Source organism: Chenopodium album, chromosome 18 (genome assembly GCF_948465745.1).
Source record: "Chenopodium album chromosome 18, dcCheAlbu1.1, whole genome shotgun sequence".
Taxonomy (NCBI): Eukaryota; Viridiplantae; Streptophyta; class Magnoliopsida; order Caryophyllales; family Amaranthaceae; genus Chenopodium; species Chenopodium album.
This window is the reverse complement of record NC_137851.1, coordinates 6,527,917-6,540,523: the sequence shown is the minus strand read 5'-3', so window position 1 is coordinate 6,540,523 and position 12,607 is coordinate 6,527,917. Positions and strand designations below refer to the sequence as shown.

At 36.1% G+C, this 12,607-nt stretch overlaps 2 protein-coding genes and 1 pseudogene across 2 annotated transcripts; 1 reads left to right on the top strand and 2 right to left on the bottom strand.

The window, feature by feature from the left end:
• Positions 1 to 1,507: 1,507 nt before the first annotated feature.
• On the bottom strand, positions 1,508 to 3,360 carry LOC145592882 (uncharacterized). The gene has a single exon (XM_081649391.1). The coding sequence runs from the start codon at positions 3,086 to 3,088 to the stop codon at positions 1,724 to 1,726; it is 1,365 nt and encodes a 454-aa protein (XP_081505517.1). The 5' UTR covers positions 3,089 to 3,360; the 3' UTR covers positions 1,508 to 1,723.
• A 4,637-nt stretch (positions 3,361 to 7,997) lies between these two features.
• LOC145591673 (zinc finger BED domain-containing protein RICESLEEPER 2-like) lies at positions 7,998 to 10,486 on the top strand. Its single transcript, XM_081648180.1, has 4 exons — positions 7,998 to 8,073; positions 8,555 to 9,813; positions 9,900 to 10,212; positions 10,363 to 10,486. Exons 1-4 carry the CDS (start codon positions 7,998 to 8,000, stop codon positions 10,440 to 10,442), a joined length of 1,728 nt encoding a protein of 575 aa, XP_081504306.1. The 3' UTR covers positions 10,443 to 10,486.
• A 490-nt stretch (positions 10,487 to 10,976) lies between these two features.
• LOC145591672 (EP1-like glycoprotein 3 pseudogene) lies at positions 10,977 to 12,329 on the bottom strand (annotated as a pseudogene).
• Between the last annotated feature and the right edge of the window lie 278 nt (positions 12,330 to 12,607).

The window sequence follows — 12,607 nt, the reverse complement described above, 5'->3', positions numbered from 1 at the left end:
AACTTCCACTCCCATGAAGTATAATTTCAATATGTTATCAGAAAATAAAGGTATTCACTCCCAAGGCTATGACACTGCCAAAACAATGACTCCAAACAAAATAAAAAACTTCAAACCTAAGAGACAGCAAATGGTTAGTCATATTGATTACTCAAGCTCCTAACTCAGGCATCACCAACAAAAGTATATCTACACTTCCTCGTCAACTTCCATGATTCATAACCTGATGTTGCCATTCCAATTTAACTTCTACCTCCATTACGTAAAATTTCAGTTTCTTTTCAGAATAATGGTGTTCACTCCCAAGGCTAAGACACTGCCAACACAATGATTCCAAACAAAATGAAAAACCTCATAAAAGACCTAAGTGACAGCAAATGGTTAATCACATTGATCACTCAGCCTTGCCTAGCTCTGGCATCACCAACAAAAATATATCTATACTTCCTCGTCTAACTTCAGTGATTCAGAACCTGACTTTGCCATTTCAATTTAACTTCCACTTTCATAAAGTACAATGTCAGTGTGTTTTAAGAATATAATGATATTCACTCCCAAGACTACGACACTGCCAACACAATTATTCCATTTCCAAACATTTTTTTTTTTAAAAAAAAAAAACAAGACCTAAAAGACAGCCAGCAAACGATTAGTCAAATTGATCACTCAGACTCCTAACTCTGGCATCACCGACAAAAGGATATCTATACTTCCTCATCTAAGTTCCTTGTTTCAGAACGTCGCCATTCCAATTTAACTTCCACTTTCATAGTTTCATGAAGTCAAATTTCACTCTATTAAAAACTTCATCAAAAACCTAAGAGACAGCAAGTGATTAGTCCAGATTGGTCACTCAGACTCAAACCTAACACTGGCATCACCAACAAAGTATATCTATACTCAACATGCATAGGGAAACAACAACATACACAATTCTTAGCTCAGTTTATTTTAAATTAAAACAAAAAAACCTCAATTTGATCACTATTGAAGCATTTGTCAAGGAAACATGCTGCTTTGGCCCTGAACTACCAGATATTCTATTGTACATATTTGACTCAAGAATATTCAAAGTCAAAAGAAAACCCAATCAAATGCACATATGCATCCACACGAGTATCGACCAAGTTTTCAATGTATTGGCAAACAGACTATACAGTACTCCGCATTAGGCTTCAAAAACATGACCATTTGCCAATTGAGTTGAGCATTTGCCATTTTCAACTTTAGAGTACAGCTGACAAACTCGCTTATTTTACTAACTTAGCCTCCACTTGGGTTAAGTGGGCAACAACTTACCCATTCAAATCAAAGGATTGAGCATTGAGCAACACTAGACTTTGCTCTCAAAAGAATAACATACTTCTTAACCACATCATATTAGCAATCACAGAGGGACACAAAAAGAAATCTACAACACTACACGATCTTTTTTATACTTGTGCTATATTTACAACTTAGCCACATCATACAAGCAAATCATAGAGCGCAGCAAGAAAGATACCAATAACAGCACGAAATTCTAAATACTTGCGCCATAATTTACAACATATATACTGTACAATTTTGATTTAAAATTACAGTTGCTTGAATTTGCACCAGAATGATCCAGCTAACTTTGTTCTGTTGCATTGACTATATGACATTTAAATAGCTCCAATAAAACAATGGAGGCATCCGACACTTATCAAGACACCAACATTCATCAACATCATAATGGAGATCAAAGAAACACATGGAAATCAAGTCTAACCTGTGAATCCCGCGACAAATCTTCATTAGCATCAACATTCAGCCCTTCTTCCATCTCCCTTTCCCTCTTCCTGTACTCATACTCAGCATCATCAGTAGGCAGCTCATGCCGACAAACAGGACAAGTGTTTCGCATTCTCAACCATGGAACTATACATTCCCCATGGTAATAATGCAAGCAAGGAAGCTGCTTCACCACTTCATCCCCTGAAACTTCATCCTTACATATTGCACAAACCACCTCACCTTCCCCCAAACCCTCACAAGACAATAGAACACTCGGAAGGTTATCAATAACGGAGTCAGCAGCCGGAGGACTTCCCCTCCATTCGTTCATACGCTCCTCCACCTCACCGAGAATTGCCTCGTACATATCCACATTGAAGTCCATATCATAAACCTCTCTATTGAAATTATTAACAGCTAACAAGATTTCCCACTCCAAATCACGAATCGCTTCCTCTACACCGAGTTCTCCCCCCTCATCAGTATCAGATTCAATAGCAATCTCCTGCTGCTCCGCTCTCATTTGATAAGTATCGAACACATTCGATACATCAGTATCCAGCTGAATTGGTGTTTCTTCATCATCATCATCAATTACAATAACATCTTCTTCAACAAAAAACCCATCAAAATTATCATTCACAACACTGACAACATCAGGTTCTGGCTCTTGAATCTCAACATTTTCGCTACGATTTCCATTGTTAAACCCCAGATAATCCCAGCAATACGGCGGACGATCAAAATCACTAACCCCACCAAACCCTCGATTCCGATGATCACTATTCTCAGAATCTGAATCAGAATCATCGATATTCACAACACGCAAACCCTCAAAACGCTGCGTTTCTTCATTCATTGGGGAAACATGATTAGAGCCACAACCAACATCAACAACACCTAACCCTAACCCTAATTCTAAATCAACCCCATTATTATTATCATCACTCAACCCATTAATCCTCTCACCTTCACCCAAATTTCCACAATTCGGGTCACCCGACCCGGTTCCCAACCCCAAATCCAACCCAATTCCAGCATCAGAAATAAACGCGTTCTGAGAAGAACTACGCTGAAACAAGTTCGAATCAAAGCTCACCTGATCATACCGCTGATGATGCTGACGAACATCTTCTTCATCTGGTTCAAAAATCGGGTTCGGGTTGGGGTCCAAATCGCAAGAATCGGGTTCAGAATCCGAGAGAGAAGGAAGCGAAGGATGAGTTGGGCTTTCAAACCCAGCAAAGAACATGGAAGAGAGAGAAGTGAAGGATTGAACTCGCCGGCGTTGGCTATGGTGGGGTTGTTCAGATGGGTCCACTTCCGCCATTGTTGTTAAGCTTGAAAACAGAGAAAAAGATTGAATTTTTTTGTGAAAGATGGAATTTTTATCTGGGAAAAACAAAAAAAAAATGAATAAAAAAATAAGGAGAGAGAAAATAGAGTATTGGGAAATGGGAGGAAGAAGGGACACGTGGGTGAGGAAGAAGGAGGAGGAAGAAGAAGGTGGTGAAGTGAGTAGTTGTTATCCGAGTTTCCGGCGGCGGTGCCGTTTGTTTTCGTTTTTCTTTCTTTCTCTCTCTTCTTTTTTTTCTGTTTTTGTTTTTTTTTTCTTTGGTTTTGACCTTTTTGGTTTGGGTTAAGTGAGGAATAGTAGGAAACAAAAATGACCAAAAGGCCCATGTCAGATTGTGAGAATGTCTAATTGTGAGGGTATTTTTGTAAATTACTAATGTGTTGTCTAACTAGAGTGGGAAAACCATATTACATTATGGAAAATAAGGGTATTTTTTTTTTGGAGGGAATCATTTTAGTCTATTTGAAAAATTCTTTATATGTGTAACATCCCTATTAAATTTTCATATATAATAGTATCATGTAACTCTTTAGTATATTACACAATAACCTACCATTTAATTTGTTAGAAATTAATTAATTTTAATTATGTAAAGTCTAATGAATAAAACCTACCACTTTGCTACTTTAGTTTTGAGTATGGTTGGCTAATCAAATTACTTTTCATTTTCAATTGTACGTAATATTCACTCATGATATTTTATAAAAAATTTGAGTCAAATTTGGTACATCCGGTCTATATATTCGATGTAAAATTAAGTAATTATATTAAATAATTATTATTATATTTTCATTCACTTATAAATACGGCTGAACATTGACCTTCTTAATTTAATCTTGATCAAACTTACAATTTTAAAATGATTCGGGGCATCGTCCGAGCCAATAACTAGTTTATGTTCATTATAACCCGTGCAATGTAATTATATACCCTATATGTCCCTATTTTGTTGGCATGTTTTGGCCAGCACAATATTTTATAGCATACTATAACTGGCACAATGCTTTATACAAATTTAATTGACTTATTTTTTAAGACAGTTAATAATCAAGGTGTTTTTTTTAAAAAAAAAAAAAAAAATTTTTGTTTATAGTTATTGAATTGTAGTGTTATTATTATAAAATAAATCAATAAATACTTCCTCCGTTACGTATTATCTAGAGGTGATCAAAAATCGGGCCGGGCCGGGCCTTAACACAATTTCTCGTGCCCAAGCCCGTAAAAAAGTAGCGGGCTTGTCGGGCCAAAACGGGCTTTTCGGGCCGGGTTCAGGCTTTTTACTAAAAATGCGTTTTTATGCTTGTCCAAACCCGCCCTATTTTCGGGCCGGGCCAATGTTAATCACCTCTAGTATTATTAGCAACAAACCTTGTTGCGTGTTTTCCAAGACAAAATTTGATAATGATTAATTAACAATGTGAAGGGTGTGTAATTAAGGATAGGAGAGAGAAGGGGGGATAATTAATTATTCAAGGGCCACCACTACCAACTGCCATCCTTTCCCAAACACCATCAATACCACCAGTACGCCACCAACACCGCCAACCACTAGTCACCTATACCGTAACCACTCTCACCACCATAACTACCCATCGCGTAACCACTCTTTCACCACCAACACTGTACCACTAGAACACCAACACCATCATCAGAAACCACCAAAACCCACCTTGCTGGTACCATAAACCCCGAAACGCAGCAACCTGCAACCACCCAAGACATACCAGACCCACAACCGCCCAAGATCTACCGGACCCACAACCACCCAAAACCGACCAGGCGCAACCACCAAACCCAAAATCCGCAACCTCATAAACACCCTCGGCCCTCCCCTCTCCCACCCATTCAACCACCCACCGTCCCCCCACTCACCAAAACCCACAACCACTCGCTCACCCTTCCCTCTGCCCGAAATCCACAACCACCCACCTCCCTCCTCTCTCCCCGAAATCACCACTAGCCACCCTAATTATGAAGAAAAAAAGCTTAAATTTGGAAAGTATTACCTTCTCATTGCTAATCTGGGGGTTTATTTTGGTCAAATTTAACCATGAAAACTCTAGATCTAGAGTTTTCATGGTTACATTTGACCATAAAAATCTCAACTTTATGCTTTAATAGAGGAGGAAGTGGCAGCGACCCGATCCTATGGTGGTAGTGGTATGGTGGTTGTGAGAGAAGAGAGAGAAGATTGATGGTGAGGGTGGCTTGAAAGAGAGGTGGGAGAATATAAGGTGGTGGTGGAGTGGTGGTTGTTAGAGAAAACAAAAAAGAGAGTGGAGGTGAGGGTGAGGAGAGAGAAAATATGGTGGTGTGGGTGGTGGATCTGATTGTGAGGGAGGAGAGAGAATGTGTGTTAGTGTTATTATTGAGGGTTAATTAAGTTAAGTTAATAAGTTAATAACATGTAGTTAATGTGTTAATTGGATTGAAATAAGGGTCTTTTAGTAAATTTACTCAAAAAACTTAACTATATAAGGAAACTTTTTTTTTGTTGCACATAACTTGTAACATCCCAAAACGGCAATTGTTGCACATAATGCGTAACGGAGGAAGTGTATTGTAAAAGCTAAAGTGTCAAATCCTGGTTGGAGCAAAAAAACTTTCAAAGAAAAAAAACGTTGTATAATGATATGAAGTACGGAAGTAGTATATTATTCTAATATATTACCTTATATGTTTAATTTATTTATTATAGAAAAATACCTATTATAAAAAAATATGAATGATATGCATATAGAATTTATTTCGTTTATAGTTGCCAAATTAAAAGTTAAATATTATAGGATATATAAATTAATATTAATGAAGACTTTGTACAAAAAGAAAAGAAAAAAAAAGTGACGGGAAAATTTTAATCAGAACATGACAAGTGTCATGTCAGATTCGCTTTTAGTATTATGTAATTGATTGATTAAATATTCATAGCATAATAGTCTCTTTTTTTTTTGTTAATTACTACGTAGTTTTTATGTAAATCGCATGTGAATATGTGATGGAGTAAGGAGTGATAAAATGAATAAATAAATAAATAAATAAAAAGAAGAAGAAAGAAGAAAGAAAAAACATATAAAATTCGCAAAATTTATTGGTACTACGGAGTAACAAAGTTGTTAAACTTCAGCTTACTTGGTACCAAACTATAACTTTTTTTTTTTAACGGGATGAAAAATGATTTCATTATTAAAAGATAGTCAAACTACACTAACAAATAATTCTTAAGAAATATAAAATTCCAACACAAATATATATCACCTTAGAAGTAGTAACATCGCAGATTTGATCAACGATTGCTTTAATAAAAAAACTTCATCCGAAACAATACAATATGTGAGTTAGCACTACTTCAGCTTGAAATCCACTAATGTATAGTTGTTTGAATGATAATACTCATATGGTCTTCTAGATTTCGAAGATTATGAAACCCGAGATCTTCAATTCTCACCAAACGAACAAACAAATAAATTAAACCTAATAAAATAACCACCATCTTAAGAATGAGATCAATTTATTGAAAGCAATCAAAAGTTTTTGGGGCTTACCACCGGTAAAATATACCGATGGAAGTCTATACCAAGATTTACAATTGAGATCAGGAAGTAAAAAGTGAATATAGTGTGTATTTACAAACTTAGGGCCTGTTCTCATTGACTGAACTGAACTGAACTGAACTGAACTGAGCTGAACTAAATTGAACTTATTAATTAGTGATTTTTAACTACGGATTAGTAATATTTGATTATTTATTATTATACATATGTGCATATACAAACATACATATTAAAATATTTAAGAAAAATATACTATATAATTAAAATATTTATGGATAATATATAAAAACATGAAACCCTAAAACATTTTAAAAACATACTATTTAATTAAAAAATAAAATATTATTATGACAAAAAAACACAAAACACTTTGTAAAAAATTATCACAATTAAAAAAAAAAAAAGGAAAAAGCTGGAACGAAATTAAACAGAGCCAACCCCCCCAACTGTATACCACTCTCTTTATTATTCTAATTAATACAATGTTATTATTAATTATTATTATTGTCGTTGTTGTAATAAGAGCTTAAAATAATGAAATTTGGCTTTATATCATTAGCAACATCATTAGACAAAAACTGAACTGAACTGAACTAAATTGAGCTGAACTGAACTGAAAATAAACGTATGAGAATAGGCCCTTACACTTTAATAAATTTATAAAATGGTCACAATTAGGAATTGGACAACCCTTGTTTTTTTTTTTTTTTTTTTGAAACAAACCCTTGTTTTATACAAACTTACACTTTAATAAATTTATAAAATGGCCACAATTAGAAATTGGATAACCCTTGTTTTTTTTTTGAAACAAACCCTTGTTTTAGACTACGTTAGCCTATTTTCTTCCACTAGAAAGGTTTTTTTTTTTTTTTTTTTTTTTTTTGAGTCGGTAAGGAGAAGGGGTCATATCAGGTCGGAATTACTCTCAAGTACTCGTAACTCGTAGAGTTAGGAACTTTAAGAGTGAGGGAAATAATAAGAAAATCCTTACCTTAAAGACATACTGTGCCTTTAGTGAAGTTTGATTTACAATGCAAAACTTTATACCCTGTCCAAAACCCTACCCAGACCAAAAGCCCAACTAAAAGCGCGCGCAATCTTCCCGCTTACTTTGATTGCCATTATATAATTAAACCTTCGCTTTCTTCACCCCCCTGCTTCGCAAATCGTAATTAGTTAATTAATTGCTTTCCTCTCTTTGTAATTCAGGTAATGTTCTTTCATACAATGTTCGTAATTTTTTAATTTAATTTCATTTCATTTCATATGCATTATTTTTGTTACTAAAATCATCTGGTTAAAGGTAGACGATAAATCCTGCATTATTTACCATGTCCGGCACTCCAATTTCCAATAGAAAGCGACGTCGGAGTACTCCATCGGAACAAGTTCGTGGCAATACCTCAGGTAAAATTTGGTATTTCCGTTCTTTTTTAGTTGACACGTTTCTTTTGCCGAAGTATTATGTTTGCCAGTGCATAAGTTGAACCGGTAGTATCATCATTATTTAAGGTTAAAATTTATAGAAAGTTGATATTTGATTGTGAATTGATTATATATTCTTTGTTCTAACTATTAGATTATGAGAAAGCCCCATTTTATTTAGTGGCATATAGAAAAATAAATTAGTAATATATCCCAAAACATGATATTTTCGTTAATAAATAAATATTTGGTGGCCAACATTTAAGACAAATAAAAAGTTATGGGTTTATTTTTATTCCTGACCATGCTATTAAATAAACAATTTTTTTGGTTTATTGCGATGATAAACTTGTATTTGAAATAGTGTCAAAAGTCAAAACTGTGTCGACGAAAAATATACTAGTGACTAAGTGTGACGAGTATGGTGCTGTATTGATTGATGTTTATCGTTGCTTTGTTTAAGGTTGGGGGAAATATGAGGATTCTGTTTTCATGGAGATGATGTTGTCCGCTATCATAAAACACGGTCTTCCATTGACATTGTTTGAACAAAGTGGCACTAGAGATGTCTTCGACTATCTAAAGCCGAATGTCAAACACATTAGTACAGATGCGGCTAAGGGAAACTGTATGGAAGCGTATGAAAGGGAGAGAGCCAAGTTTAAACATGATTTGGGGAGTATTTCGGGTAGATTATGTTTGACAATCGATATTTGGGTGGATCCTTGTACTAACGACTACCTTTGCTTGACCGCGAATTATGTGGATTCTAACTGGAAATTGCAAAGCAAGTTTTTGAATCTTTTGCGCTTGTCTTTTACTTGGGATGCATCTAGCCTGCAATCAGCAGTTTATGATGTATTGTGCAAGTGGGGAATTGAGAAGAAAGTATTTTCTATCACTTTCGATAGTGGAAGGTGTGGTGAGGCTGTACAAGACATGTTAAGGGATTGTCTTAATGGGAAAGATGGTTCTTTACTTTGCAATGGTGACTATCTTCATGTTTGTTGTGGGGCTCGTTTCATGGATCATATGGGCGAAGAGTGTTTCAAGCTGATTGATAGCCCTATAAGTAAGATCAGAGAGGGTGTGCATTACATAATGGGTCATGAAAAGAACAGGCTCAAGTTTGAAGAAGCTGCATTGCTCATTTTCCAAGGTGAATATGAGCCTTTGTGGTCTGATAGCTACTTGAGATGGAATTCCACTTATTTGTTGCTCGAGAGGGCAGTTAAGTATCGGTATGCCTTTGAACATGTGATGATTGATGACGAGTATACTGATTGGCATTTGACAGTAGAAGAGTGGTCTAGGGTTGAAAAGATGTGTAAGCTTCTGAAGCCTCTTTATGACATAGCAAATCTGTTTTTAGGCACTGAACATCCAACAGCCAATTTATACTTTATAAATGTTCTGAAGATTGGTTTGCTCCTTGTGGATGCATTGGAGGATAAAGACCTTGAGATAAGTAACTTGGCGCGAAGGTTGAAGGGTGAATTTGATGTGTACTGGGATGCTTGTCATGAAGTTCTTGCGTTGGCTATAGTATTTGATCCTCGCTACAAGCTCAGCTTTGTCAAGTTTTGTTATGGGAAGTTAGACAAGACAAGTGCAGAGAACAGGTATGAGTGCACCCGTAAACGGCTTGATAGGCTCTTCAAAACTTACAGTGATCAACTGTTTGAATCACACTTGAATGAAATGAAAGATGATATTCTCAAGGTATGTAAATTGTATATATATACTAGTCCTACATGTTGTAATGTTGTATATTTGTCCTGTTTCATGACATATTTGTTTCAAAGCAGGGGTTTGACATATATTGCAGAACGAAGGAAAGCAACTCAGGTAACTCAAGTCTGAATTTGTACTTGAATGAACAGAATGTTTGCTGCCAGAAACAGATGGATGTTCTCTCTTGGTGGAAGGAAAATGAACCGCGTTTTGGACAAGAACTAACTCTTATGGCAAGAGATATATTAAGCATCCCTATTACCTCGTTTCCTAAGGATTCAGTTTTTGGCATGGGCTACAGAGTTAAAGACAGATTGAAAGGTGACTGGTATTCCAAGTGGACAGAAGCGCTGATAGCTACTCGAAACTGGTTATACGGATACCCAGGTAAGATGATTTTTTCATCAAATTGATCTCTTGATAGGAGTTTCAAACTGACTTGAATAATGCATGTTTTCAGTCATTTGATGGTACACTTATTTCAACTTACACACTCTTATAAATAAATACTTAGTAATAATTTTCCTGCTCTTTCAGTTGAACCTGATTACCCTGGAGGACTTATGGGCATTGAGCAGCGATTTTGGCGTACCTCAGATGAGGAAGAGTCAGATTGAAAGTTCGAGTAAAATTGCTACGTTTTAAACTGCTGTACATTCTGACAGATATTAGTTGCAATAATGGGAGTTTTTGTACTGATATACGTGCATGTTTTTGCAATCAGAAAATTAACTGATTCAGAACTGTTAACAATCTGTGGCATAGTGTAGTATAGGTTTTGATGATCATTGTTGATCAGAGCTAGTGGTTTTATTATATGCCATGCCCAAACAGCCCAAAGCTACATATTTTTGTTCAGATCTCAATCCTTTATGGCTTTATGCTGTACTACTCGAATCTAACAAGTTTTACCTGCAAATTCGTGTTAATGGAAAGATAGGTCCATTTGGTTAACTAAATGTGCAAGACTGCAAGTGCAGTTACATCATGTTTTTTCATATCATATTTATTAAAAAAATAGACAACGGACATTTTACAGTAGTCATTTGAAAAATACTAGTATTAGTCTTATTTCACATGATAGGATGAGTACTCCAGCCATTAATTAGTATATTTCATACCCTGAAGCATATCTTATTATCCTAATTATATCAGTAGTTAGACACTTTGATGTAACCAAACTGCTTAGGATTATCAGACTGTGTCAAAGTCTTCAGATCATTAACAATCAAACACTTTAAATTCTCATCATAGAAAAAGCCCGCACACTTGCAATCTTCGCTACACTTAGACTTACATTTCCTTTGTGTTATCCCCTCACCTTCTGTGTACATGCTACTGAAATGTCGAACGCCTACAACCTTGTAGTACTTGGCATTGATCACCCCACCATTGCATACCAGCTTTGGTTGTGCACACTTTTCGCTCCAACCCAAGAGTCCTCTAGGGGAAGGGCAAGCCACACACTGGTTTTTGTAGCAAACTCCAAAATCACCACATTTTTCTGGCATCTGACATTCAGTTGCTCCTAATTGATCACCAGGCAATGGTTCACCCTCGAAAAGAGTGAACTCCACTTTGAAAATATCCCTATTCAGAGGATCATAACTATAGGTACGTAGTTTACCATCGATGTCTAGTCGAAGGAAGGAGTATGTGCTATTGTACCACGTTTCGGCTAGCAGCTGATTTGAACTAGATAGCCAATCTGTGGTTATGTATTGTAGGGCTTGAAATGTGAAATGTGAAGCAAAGTTTGTAACCCCTACAATATAACTGAATTCTTTAGAAGGCGTTGTTCCAAAAATCTGATCAATTCTATAGTAAGGAAGTGGTGTTGGATTTTTTAGGCTCGTATAGTACAAGGACACATTGTTGGGTCTCATCTCTAGGGTGTAGTTCCCTTCAAGATCACTCGTAGGCGATGCATGGCTTACGAGCTTAGTAGTTAGCCCAACCTTAAGAGACTGACCTGTTAATAGTGTATCTGAGGGGTAATCAAAACTCTGCCAGATGAAGTTATCCTTAGCATCGTATAATACCATGTTACCGTTATCAAGCATCTTTATTCCTACCACACCCTTGTTAGCCGTGTTGGTTTGCCAAACAACGCGGTCATTAAAATCGACTAGTACAAGATTGCCATCTTTCCCTAGGTAAAGAGCAGCCCCTTCACCAACAGGAGCATTCCGGTTTGCGGCCCAAACCCATTTAGGTGAGAAGCCCATGCCTATACCAAGGGTAAAAGATTTCTGGTCATTAGTGTAAAAGAATAAAGAGAACCTTGGACTGTCTATAGCTACACGTCGAAAGGAGGTGTCGAATTCACCAGTGATATCTTCAAAGTCACCTTGATTGACATAGAGGAATATTGAAGGTGGGAAAGATCTAGATGGGAAAGGAGCTGGAGCAGGGGAAGGAGATGATGATTCTTGACAAATCGACGGTGAAATGAGAAAGCAGAGAGATAGGATTAATGAGAGGGAACAAACAAAGGAAGACATGGTCATAAGCATGTGTGTACGCTCTTTGGATCGATCGGTGCTAATACATTATACATATATACATCCCATTTTATAGGCTTAATTGTCCAACAAAGGGTAGACTTAAATTTACTTAAGAATCACTTTTTTTTTTTTGACGGATACTTAAGAATCACTTGATAATAAGACTTAAGATTATTTATTTCCAAGTTGATAATCTTATATGATTATTATACTTCAGATTGAAACAAATTATAGTTGTAATTTAAGTATGAAAGTCAAAGTTGTATACGTCCAAT